The 12,587-nt window shown below is 41.2% G+C and overlaps 2 protein-coding genes across 2 annotated transcripts; both read right to left on the bottom strand.

Annotated features, from left to right (window-relative positions):
* Positions 1–3,725: 3,725 nt before the first annotated feature.
* On the bottom strand, positions 3,726–4,800 carry LOC309696449 (P2Y purinoceptor 1-like). Its single transcript, XM_082517690.1, has one exon. The coding sequence runs from the start codon at positions 4,774–4,776 to the stop codon at positions 3,784–3,786; it is 993 nt and encodes a 330-aa protein (XP_082373816.1). The 5' UTR covers positions 4,777–4,800; the 3' UTR covers positions 3,726–3,783.
* A 3,265-nt stretch (positions 4,801–8,065) lies between these two features.
* LOC309696452 (P2Y purinoceptor 1-like) lies at positions 8,066–9,470 on the bottom strand. The gene has a single exon (XM_082517693.1). It carries the CDS (start codon positions 9,399–9,401, stop codon positions 8,448–8,450), a length of 954 nt encoding a protein of 317 aa, XP_082373819.1. The 5' UTR covers positions 9,402–9,470; the 3' UTR covers positions 8,066–8,447.
* Positions 9,471–12,587: the final 3,117 nt, after the last annotated feature.

Below are 12,587 nucleotides of genomic sequence, written 5' to 3'. Positions count from 1 at the left end.
GGTCCTGCTCTAAACCCTGTCACAGCTGGGGTTCCGTTCTGCTCGCCGTTGGAGTCAAAGTCATGTTAATTGTTACTAATGATCTGTCCTTATTGAAATATTCACCAGGTGTTGCAAATGCTTTTGCAGGATAGTCAGTGTCAACAAGAACTCGTATTACTAGATGCAAACAGGAAGCTTAGGTCTCTTCCACAGAGCAAGATTAAATTATTTAGAAAAGGGGTGTATCAGCTGGCATGTGTGAGGAAACCACAGTAAACAAGTGGTGGAGAGGTTGGAGGGAGTGTGCAATAGAAAAGAAAAAAACTGACTCTGTGTGTGTGTGTGAGTTGATTAGTCAGAGAAAAATATTAAAATATTTTATTACAAAGAGTTCTGAGCAATTTTTCAGTTGCCATCTTTAAATATTTACAGTGGGGCAAAAAAGTATTTAGTCAGCCACCGATTGTGCAAGTTCCCCCACTTAAAATGATGACAGAGGTCAGTAATTTGCACCAGAGGTACACTTCAACTGTGAGAGACAGAATGTGAAAAAAAAAAAATCCATGAATCCACATGGTAGGATTTGTAAAGAATTTATTCGTAAATCAGGGTGGAAAATAAGTATTTGGTCAATAACAAAAATACAACTCAATACTTTGTAACATAACCTTTGTTGGCAATAACAGAGGTCAAACGTTTACTATAGGTCTTTACCAGGTTTGCACACACAGTAGCTGGTATTTTGGCCCATTCCTCCATGCAGATCTTCGCGAGAGCAGTGATGTTTTGGGGCTGTTGCCGAGCAACACGGACTTTCAACTCCCGCCACAGATTTTCTATGGGGTTGAGGTCTGGAGACTGGCTAGGCCACTCCAGGACTTTCAAATGCTTCTTACGGAGCCACTCCTTTGTTGCCCGGGCGGTGTGTTTTGGATCATTGTCATGTTGGAAGACCCAGCCTCGTTTCATCTTCAAAGTTCTCACTGATGGAAGGAGGTTTTGGCTCAAAATCTCACGATACATGGCCCCATTCATTCTGTCCTTAACACGGATCAGTCGTCCTGTCCCCTTGGCAGAAAAACAGCCCCATAGCATGATGTTTCCACCCCCATGCTTCACAGTAGGTATGGTGTTCTTGGGATGCAACTCAGTATTCTTCTTCCTCCAAACATGACGAGTTGAGTTTATACCAAAAAGTTCGACTTTGGTTTCATCTGACCACATGACATTCTCCCAATCCTCTGCTGTATCATCCATGTGCTCTCTGGCAAACTTCAGACGGGTCTGGACATGCACTGGCTTCAGCAGCGGAACACGTCTGGCACTGCGGGATTTGATTCCCTGCCGTTGTAGTGTGTTACTGATGGTGACCTTTGTTTTTTGTTTTTTTTTGCCTGTCCCATTTGGTTCTTTAGCCATCAGAATTGTTGTCTGAAGACCAACAAGGATACCCAATGGATTTACTTTGCCAAATGGATCATCGTGGCATTGCCGTATTGGTCCATTTGATCGATCTTTGTTTTTATTATTTATCCATCCATCCATTCGCTTCCGCTTATCCTTTTCAGCGTCGCGGGGGGCGCTGGAGCCTATCCCAGCTGTCATAGGGCGAGAGGCAGGGTACACCCTGGACAGGTCGCCAGTCTGTCGCAGGGCTAACACATAGAGACAGACAACCATTCGCACCTAGTGGCAATTTGGATTATCCAATTAACCTATCCCCACAAGTTGCATGTCTTTGGACGGTGGGAGGAAGCCGGAGTACCCGGAGAGAACCCACGCAAACACGGGGAGAACATGCAAACTCCACACAGAAAGACCCCGGCCTGATGGTGGAATTGAACTCAGGACCTTCTTGCTGTGCGGCAACAGTGCTAACCACCGTGCCACCGTGCTGCCGTTTTTATTATTTATTATATTTTATTTTCAGATGTTACAGACGGGACAGACATGAGTGAGGGATAGGAAAGGGAGAAAGAAAGAGGAAGGAAAAGAAAAACAGAAAGGGAGAGGGACAGTGAGAAAGGGGGGGAGAAAAAAAAATCTCCTGGATCACCTGTTGAGAGAAGAAGAATAGAAAAAAAGCAAAAAAAAAACAACCCCAAAGCAACATACTAAACACAACACCATCGCATTAATCTAGCTAAGTGTAAACAGCAGTAAATACTAAATATTCAATGTTGTTGTGCAGCACGCAGGACAGACAGCGCACAATGTGCTTTGAAGTAGCAGCCAAGAAAGGTGTAATTTAAGTCTACGAGCAGTGAACACCCGTGTGCATACCTGTGTGGATCAGCGCGCTTGTATTCAAATGGTTTCCACATGTAATGGTCTGCAAGAGGATGTAGCGAGCCATAGCCCCGTCCCCCAGGGCATGAAGCAGGCATGGAGATGGTGACCTTTGTTACTTTGGTCCCAGCTCTCTGCAGGTCATTCACCAGGTCCCCCCGTGTGGTTCTGGGATCTTTGCTCACCGTTCTCATGATCATTTTGACCCCACGGGATGAAATCTTGCGTGGAGCCCCAGATCGAGGGAGATTATCAGTGGTCTTGTATGTCTTCCATTTTCTGATGATTGCTCCCACAGTTGATTTTTTCACACCAAGCTGCTTGCCTATTGTAGATTCACTCTTCCCAGTCTGGTGCAGGTCTACAATACTTTTCCTGGTGTCCTTCGAAAGCTCTTTGGTCTTGGCCATGGCAGAGTTTGGAGTCTGACTGTTTGAGGCTGTGGACAGGTGTCTTTTATACAGATGATGAGTTCAAACAGGTGCCATTCATACAGGTAACGAGTGGGGGACAGAAAAGCTTCTTACAGAAGACGTTACAGGTCTGTGAGAGCCAGAGATTTTCCTTGTTTGAGGTGACCAAATACTTATTTTCCACCCTAATTTACAAATAAATTCTTTACAAATCCTACCATGTGAATTCATGGATTTTTTTTTCACATTCTGTCTCTCACAGTTGAAGTGTACCTCTGGTGCAAATTACTGACCTCTGTCATCATTTTAAGTGGAGGAACTTGCACAATCGGTGGCTGACTAAATACTTTTTTGCCCCACTGTATTAGAACTGCATTTGCATTGCCGCTGTGCAACATGTGCATGCAATATGAGAACAGAAAAGCAAAGTTTCGTTAGAGAATAAATTAAATATATTGTCAAAATATTTTGTTTTTTATCTGGTTTAAAGAAAAATCTGTTTTATATGATTTATGTTATTTTCTTTCACTAGAACGCACTGTGTGAACTCATGCGGTCTTCTTTTAAAAAAGATGCAAGTACAAGCCATATGAACCCATTCACAAAGCAGTTGTACTCTATGCTCTTAGGTCTTTTTATCTGTATACACACACTTATACACCAATGACCCAGGGGCTGCTTGTGAGTGTTTTAACTACTAACCACAACTTGTTAATGATTGCACTGAAAAATAAATCATGATAATCATCTCCCAGTGCTCTGCCCTGACCTTATTGTGTGCAAGTGTTGCTGTTGTGATATATGTGAATAAATGTGGATAAGAGTATATTTACATCAAAAATCTAATGTCATTAGGAACTGGCTGTTGATTTTTTTTTCTCAGTCACAGCTTTAGTCATTCTCTGTTGACATTAGCTTCCTTTCACAGATCTGTCATAACACAGACACATGGAGCTGTTTCCTCTGAATCCATAGTTTATTTAAAACATTGTATAATATAGTATAAAAAAGAATGTAATAAATAAAAAAAAAGGACAGCAAATGAACAGTGTAGCTGTTAAGCACAGCAGTAAAAGATGAGATCAAAGTCAACAATGAACTAGTCTTGTGTATACTGTGTCGCCTGCACACTGCCATATCTTGATACAGTCAGACGATTTAACATATGACAAGATCGCAGGAGAAGCTTATTGAACTGAGTAGAAATATCTGTGATATGGAGGTAAACCAGGGGGTTCAAAACACTATTCAGACACACAAGACCACGACTTATCTGATGAGCACTGAAGACTCCATTATTCCATGTAGGGCATTGCCCCTTTTCTAATAATCCTCTTGCATGAAGGTTGAGGTTCCTAAAAATATGATATGGGATGTAACAAACTGAGAAGAGAAGAATCAAAATAAACAACAACTTTAAGCTTCTTTGTTTTACTTCCTTGTCAATGGTATTACTTTGGCAGAGAACCAAAATCACATGTCCATAGCAGCCAAGTAGGATAAGGAACGGGATGCAAAACCCAGTGAGTGTCTGTCCAAGACTGTATGTCAGGTAATCCTCGACATACTTTGTAGAGGTGGTATGGTAGCATTTTGTGGTTTCATTTGTTTTGGTGGTGTTGTTTGTGGATGTTTTGAGGTAGAGCATGTCTGGAAGACTTTGAACACTCACCAACAGCCAAACCACAACTGAGATAACCACAGTGTTACGGACAGTCATCCTTCCCATCGCTTTCAGTGGATGGACAATAGCCAGGTACCTGTACACACTTATACAGGTGAGGAATCCAATGCTGCCGTATAAATTCAAGTTGAAGCAGAATCTTGTGATCTTGCAGAAGGCATCTCCAAATATCCAATTACTGTTCATAAAATAGTATGCTGACAAAAATGGTAGTGTTGGAAGGAACAAAAAATTGGCAATTCCAATGTTTAAAAGAAACACATTGTTTCCAACTTTCTTCTGTTTCTGCAGGATCGACTTCATCCCCCATCCATTAGCTCCCAGACCAATGATCAATACCATGGTGTAAATGGACGGTAGAATTTTGCGTTCGAAGTCATATTCAACAGAAGTACAATTATCAGGCATTGTGTGTCTGTACAACCTCACTCCTCTGTGGCAGAATTACAAATGAGGCAAGTGAAAGAAAACAAGTTCATAGAGTGATCGGTCATGTCCCTGCTTGTAAACCAGCACCGAGAAGCTGGAAAGAGATTCCTAATAATTGTGCAACACCTTGTGTATACATGCTTGTGAAACTGTCTGTTTGCTTGCTAGCGCACAAATACTGTTTACCTTTCTATTAATGCACCACACAAAAGCATGTTTGTTATTGTATTGTTATCATTTGTGTCATTCAAAACATTTTTTTAACTAAAACTTTCAGAACATTCAATGTCCTAGACATTGAATGTTCATTATAACTTGGATTACAAGGTTATTTTTATTGCATGTAACATTCTGTGTGAAAGTTAGTTTAGCATATGAAATGCAGATGCATATTATTATTTATCAGTAAACACTTTGTTTGACAGCAAAGCTTTGTGATCTAAACAGATGGGCATCTAATAACCTCCGTTTGTGGTTGTTTTGCACACGATGGTAGCTGTATTTTAAACCATTTATGACCTAAAACATCATTTTACATAAGTAAGTATGTCACGGCTGGCGGAGTGAGCCGTGTGGTGTGGAGGAAAAGGAGGACCCAAAATGCGGCAGTGACTGATGATTCGAGTGACGTTTATTTACAAGGTGGCAGTGGCAGAAACAGGCAACGAATCGTGAGAGATTACTAACGGAAACCTAAACTGGGAGAAACTAACTGACAAACCTGAGACCATACGAAAGGGGTGCGGGGCAGAGAGACGCAGACTAAGGAACAGGATACCAAGAAACACAGATGAACGCAGTGATACATGGATGAATGCAGACGAGCCGACAAGGAACACAGACCGACACCCACTAAATATACACACACAAGGTAATCGGGTATACATGAATACACATGATGACTGGAGGACACAAGCTGAACACAATGATAACAGACACAGACCTTCAGAATAGAGAAGGAAATCCAGAACACGAGCCTTCAAAGTAAAGCAGGAAACACACAGACTGATTTGCAACACAACACGGGGACATGAACAGAGCACCAAGGACAGACACAGGTAGGGCTGAATATACACCAAACTTCAGGTTCAACCAATACAAAATCAGAATAAACACAAAACGCTGGGTCAACGACCCAGGACCAAAGTATGTCATTGCCTGGGAGTCTTGATGGGTTATTTGTGATTTCTGATTGTTGTTGAAAGTTTTCAGTTTGCTTTTAATTATTATTCCACAGCTTTAGTTTTAATTACTATTGTAAATGGCCTGTATTTGTATATTCGATCGTCTTCTTTGAATTCATTCATGTTTTTGTTTTCATGGAGTCTCCATAGTTTTTCTTGTCACTTGGTTTAGCTGTTGTCTCTGTGTTTTTCTACTGTTGCCTGTATTCCCCTGTTGTGTTATTTCCTGTTATTTTTGTAGTCATTTATGTCTTGTGGGGGGATTTTGTTGTTGTTGTGGTGGTGTTTTTTGCTTATGGACTCTTTGCTTATGTTGGGTTTTTTTTAATGAACTACTTTTTTCTTTTTGTTGAACTCACCTAGAAATCTGCATTTAGCTCCTCATCATGCAATACATAATAGAGGCGGAAAAAAGGCACAGCAAGCTGGATAGAAGAAGCGGATTGAAGTGAGTGGGCAGAAGACGTAGTGCTTAACAGATCAGAAAGGTAAGGAGGAGCAAGGTTCTGAATGGCCTTGAAGGGAGAATTACAGTAGTCAAGGCGGGAGGTAACGAGACTATGGACAAGAATGGACATAGGATAGGACATAGAATGGGTGGAAAGAGAAGGACGTAATCTGTTAATGTTGCGTAGATGGAAATAGGCAGAGCAGGTGAGATTATTGATGTAAGATTTAAAGGATAGTGAACTGTCTAGAATGACACCAAGGCTCTTACCCTGAGGTGAAGGGAAAACTGTGGAGTTATCGATAGTGAGAGAGAAATGATTTGCCTTCAAAAGGTTGGATTTAGTACCAATAGGAAGGATTTCAGTTTTATCCTCATTAAGCTTTAGAAAATTACAGTTGAACCAGGATTTTAATTCAGTTAGGCATTCTATAAGGGAAGAAGGTGGGAGGGAGGAATCAGGCCTGGAGGAGAGATATAACTGGGTGTCATCAGCAAAACAGTGAAAGTGAAGATCAAATCTGAAGAAAATGGTACCATGAGGGAGGATGTATATTATGAAGAGAAGAGAGCCTAACACTGAACCTTGGGGTACACCAGAAGTGACTGGGAATAGACTAGAAAGAAATGATTTAAGTTGAATAAAATGGGAGCAGTCAAGAAGATATGACTGGAACCAAGCTAAAGGTGTGTCAGAGATGCCAAGAGACAACAGAGTGAGAGATAGTGTTGAAGGCTGAGCTCAAATCCAAAAGGATGAGAATGTTGAGAAGACCAGAGTCGGCTCCGATTAGAAGATCATTAGTCACTTTAAGTAAAGAAGTTTCTGTACTGTGACATGAGTGAAAACCAGATTTAAATCTCTCCTACATGTTATTATTAACGAGGTGTGAATGATAAATAAACACTTCTAAATAAAAATAACCCTTATAAATTGATTCATTTATTTACTGATTATTCTTTCTGTGCCCCTATTTACCTCAGATAACAGATATCTCCTAAAATTTTGACTAAAAGCCATATTTTTGACTGAGAAAAACATAATCCCACCACTTTTACTTACCACTGGTGTTTGATGAGGTTCCTTTGCTGGAATGTAGCATTTTCTTTATTCCAAACATGATTCTGCTAATTTAAAGCAAATAACCTGCTAATTATAACACATTTGTGAATATCTTAACTTTAATAACAAACTATAAAGTAGTATTGCTTCTGATAAAACCTCAGAGGCTTTAAACCTTTATTAGGAGTGTATTTACTTCGCTGTCTGTGGTAAATGAACATCTGTGTAACATTTACTGGCATGGTGAGAGCGGAAAAACGGTGTTAGAATGATTTTATATGAGATATCCTGTGGCATTTACAGAGGATATCATAATTGTCTGCAGTGCAGTTAACTGTTTCACAAAAACTCTTGTGTATTCTTGCAATCTTGAATTGTATTCTTGAATTGATTTACCATCTTTAAAAATATTTGCAAAGCTGATTTTCCTCAAATATTTGGAACATTTATCTTCAGTTGCTGAAAATGTGTTGGGCTTTAAGGGAAGTACATTAAAACATAAATGAGATCTGGACAAAGCAGTTTATTTTACTTTTAAACGACAGACTTTAAAAAAACATCCACTATGCACTTACTATCAAAAATAAGGGAAATCTGAATAAAAAGCCTTTAATTATAGTTAGACAGCAGAACAACAATGAGGAGGCTTGAATTCAAATGCTTAAAGTATAGACATACAGTATATACAACATAATCAAAACTGACCTTTACTTTCAGCGTGTGTACATACATGTGACATGCTGTTAACATTAACCTTCTATCAGCAGTGAAGCATGCAGCATCATATCCTGTTTGTTCTTCAAACATTCAAGCATCACAAATGCAATAACTCGTCTTTCAAGTGTTTTTTAAGTATTATTTTTGCTTTTTAGTAAAAAGCAACATTTTTGTGTTCCTTACAAAAGTCTCAGATGAGTCTCAGATGAGGCGTACTCCTCATGTTCATCGGCACATTTCAAGTATCCGTGAGGTTAGAGGTGTACAGACTAGTGACAGCTTGGCGAGCTTGTTGGAGTAGCTGTCTGAGCTGAGAACAAATATCTTCACTTACATGCAGGTAAACTAGAGGATTGAGCGCACTGTTCAGACACACAAGGCCACGGCTTATCTGATGACAAATATAGACTCCATTAGACCATTTATGACATGTCCCCTTGATTACGCTTAGTCTTGACAAGAGGTTGAGATTTTTTAATATATGATAGGGGATGTAACAAACAGAGAACAGAAGAATCAAGATGAATAACAACTTTAAGCTTCTTTGTTTCAGTACTTCATCAATGTTATCATTGTGGCAGAGAACAGCAATCATATGTCCATAGCAGCTGAGGGTGATGAACAGGGGGATGCAAAATCCAGTGAGTGTCCGTCCCAAACTGTATTTCAGGTAATCTTTAACATACTCGTTAGAGGTGGTATCAAAACACTTCTTAGTATTGTTTATGGGTGATTTGGGGAAGAACGTGTCTGGAAGACTTTGAACACTCACCAACAGCCAGACCATGACTGAGATAGCCACAGAATGAGTCACAGTTATTCTCCCCATCATCCTCATTGGATGGACAATAGCCAAGTACCTGTACACACTGATACAGGTGAGGAATCCAATGCTGCCGTATAAATTCAGGTTGAAGAAGAATCTTGTTGTCTTGCAAAAGGCTTCTCCAAAGATCCACTGATCACCCTTGAAGTAGTACACCATCAGAAAAGGGAGTGTGAGCAAATACAAAATGTCTGCAAGTCCAAGGTTGAAAACGAAAACAGAGACATTCCCCAGTTTCTCCCATTTCTGCAGCACTGACCTCAATCCCAGTCCGTTAGCCACCATGCCAGTGATGAATACTAAAATGTAGACAGGTGGCAGGAATTTTTCTGTAAAGTCAAAGCTGATGCAAGAAGACTTGTTCATTGCGTCCTTGATAGCAGTCGGTACAATTCCTCCTCCTCGATGAGTGAGAGCCTTCACTGCACAGATCAAAGCACACACACATTTATACACTTCCTGAGTTGCATCTGTGGGCTATGAGATAATTGACTCACCTCTTTCACTGAAAACAGGAAAATATAACCATGCAGAAGTGGCAGTTTTCACACGTTTATACACTCTTTTGTTTGCTCTCATCCTGACAAAGCCATATGAGAAGTGAAAAGTGAAATAAGTTCAGCTCTAGTTTTTAGCCTATGCTTCCACAGTCTGAATCTCTGGGTTTTCAACATTTATCTTATGCCTGTTCTACAGCGTGGTTCTGTCCTGCCTGTTTAGCAACAATGAGACTGCTATGCAACAGAAAATGACCACACAATTAGCTTGTAAAAGCAGTTTCAAAACTTAAATTAACAAACCAGAAAATCATTTGCGTGGATGTTACTCTAACACATTGTTGGGTCTGTCTAGCACAGGCCCACCGCTGGAACGAGACAATTTAAAAACACAGCAAAAGCATTGAACACCAAGTAGGCAAAGTTCTTCTTGTTACTCATGCATGAGGGAGACCTGCCTGGAGCCAAGTGTCGTTCCACCACTTGACCTCCGTCAGACTCTCAGCCAGGTTCCCCATAGCACTCCTTTTATTGTGGTTACATGAATATGCATAGGGTCATTAACATATAACATCTTACATAGGTATACATGTGAACAAAGAATACTCAATACTCACACATACTGTGTGTGTGTGTGTGTGTGTGTGTGTGTGTGTGTGTGTGTGTGTGTGTGTGTGTGTGTGTGTGTGTGTGTGTGTGTGTGGTCAGAGTGTGACCCCATAAAGACTTCCCTAAACCTGCTGGTCTGGAAGTCCAGCAGTTCATCTAAACAAAAGGCACTTAGCCTAAAACAGATATAGCTACGTTTATCCTACCATAAAACAATAAGAGAAGGTACGACCTCTCCCATGCTCCCAGAGTGCTCTCTAATGCACACAAAGTTTACAGACTATCAAGGATCAAACCTCTACCAATCTACAACTAATTATAAAACTCTAAGCATATATAAGTAGATATTTCTAAGCATAAATGACAATCAACAATACAAAACCTAACACACATACTGCCCATATTAATACTGTTGCAGCCTTACCCCAATGGTAGCAGGTTCCCCCAGCAGCACACTGCTCCCCCATCTCCTTTGGGACCTGTGCAGTAGCACCGTGGGCAGACACACATAGGCCACAAAAATCTCATACTAAAGCAAATGTTTTTCATTAGTACCCACTCGGATCGACCAATGGGACTAATGGGTTTTCCATTAGGTCATAGTACCTGGTACCAGGTACCAGAGAATCTGGTACCAGGGAAACTGTTTAAATTGCTTGGAATCTGGGTTACAAGTAATCTAAACAGATCCTAAGATGTAAGTCGTCAGACTGCATGCTACCAATTGACTGGTCACTAGAGTCATTCGATGAGTCATAAGAGCGACTGATTGTCGAAAATCAAAACTGACATTTTTGAAACTCGACAACACAAGAAATAGCTACTTGAAATAACACCGTGTTCCCCCAGGTGTGACGAAAAGCTACAGACTGAGCATCAGGTATATATTCACTTCAATGTCCGCCTTTTTTCTGTTAACACGTGTTGTCGTGGTTTTCGGTAGGGAAAGAGACGACACCTTGTAGAGCAAACAACTTCGACCTTTATTTGTCACTTCCGGTACCCAACACACTTTCAACATAAAACTGGATATACTTAAACAGATAACACCACATCCTCCTTTCTCAGAAAACAACAACTTATTGAAATATTTACTGCGTAAGGGAAACTGTACTTTCGTTACTTCTTAGAACCTATTGCAGAAACATAGCTACTCTATTTTTAACTCGAGAAGCTTTGCTTTATTTAATCTCACAAGTTCAATCTTTGTGGTTTTATGACAACTCTGCCAGCTCTAGTTCTGACAAGACCTGGGACTTCTGTCTTGGGAGTCAGAGTTGTAGACGTCGATAGGTTGGGAGCTGGCAGGGTATTTTCTCTGGGACTGACGGGGGTAGATGGGGTCTGTAACTTTGGTGTGGACTCTGGCAATGGCTGGAGGTGACGTCTATTTCTCCTGATGGCTCCTGAAGGAGTCTCAACCATATAAGAGCGGGGTTTGGAGTGAGAGGAAATGACAGTCCCTTCACGCCTAGTGTCTGTAATCCACACTGGTTGTCCCGGTGCGAGTGGAGGAAGTTCAGTCGCCCGATGTCTCCTGTTGTACGCATCACTGTCCCTCGCCCTTCTCTCTCTCGCTTTTGCCAACACTGTATTCTTATTGGGCAGGCTGGGATTGAGTAGGGAAGGAAGCTGGGGAACTGGCGTGCGCAGTCTCCGTCCCATCAGTAGTTGCGCCGGGCTATATCCGTTAGCCAATGGTGTTGCTCTGTAAGCTAGGAGTGCAAGATATGGGTCTTTTGCCTTCTTTAGCAGGTTTTTCACAGTTTGGACATGACGCTCAGCCTCGCCATTGCTCTGTGCAAATCTAGGACTGCTTGTTACATGTCTGCAAAGTCTTTGAACTGTTGTCCTGAAAACTGAGGTCCGTTGTCAGTGTAGAAAAGCTCTGGAATTCCATGTCTGGAAAAGACAGATTTTAGGTGTACTATAACATCTTCCGATCTGGTGGGGGTAAGTTTGGCTATTTCCACGAATTTCGAGTAGTAGTCCACCAAAAGCACATAGTTGCTGTCATTGAGTGTAAAAAGGTCTGCACCAACTTTTTGCCATGGCCTCTCCGGGAGTTGGCTTGGCATTAAAGGTTGTACTGGGTTAGTACGCTCTTTGATGCAAATGGTGCAGTTTTTCACAAGTTCATTTATTTGCCCACTCAGACCAGGCCACCACACTGCCTCTCTGGCTCTCTCTCTGCATCTAGACATTCCCTGGTGCCCCTCATGTAGGGCACTTAGGACAGAGTGGCGCATAGCAGTGGGGATTACTAGTCTGGTGCCTTTCAGTAGCAGATTGTCATGTACAGTTAAGGTCTCTCTGTGTGGCCAATATGCTTTAATTGGGCCTATGAGATGGCTGTATTCTGGCCAGCTGCTCTGACAAAAAGTCATGACCTCTGAACATATGCTGTCGGTTTTTAACTGTTCTTTTACCTGTGTGATGTATGTCG

Source organism: Aulonocara stuartgranti (assembly GCF_965226115.1).
Source record: "Aulonocara stuartgranti genome assembly, chromosome: 20".
Lineage (NCBI taxonomy): Eukaryota > Metazoa > Chordata > Actinopteri > Cichliformes > Cichlidae > Aulonocara > Aulonocara stuartgranti.
The sequence above is the reverse complement of the archived record's forward strand: the minus strand, read 5'-3'. Positions and strand labels throughout refer to the sequence as shown.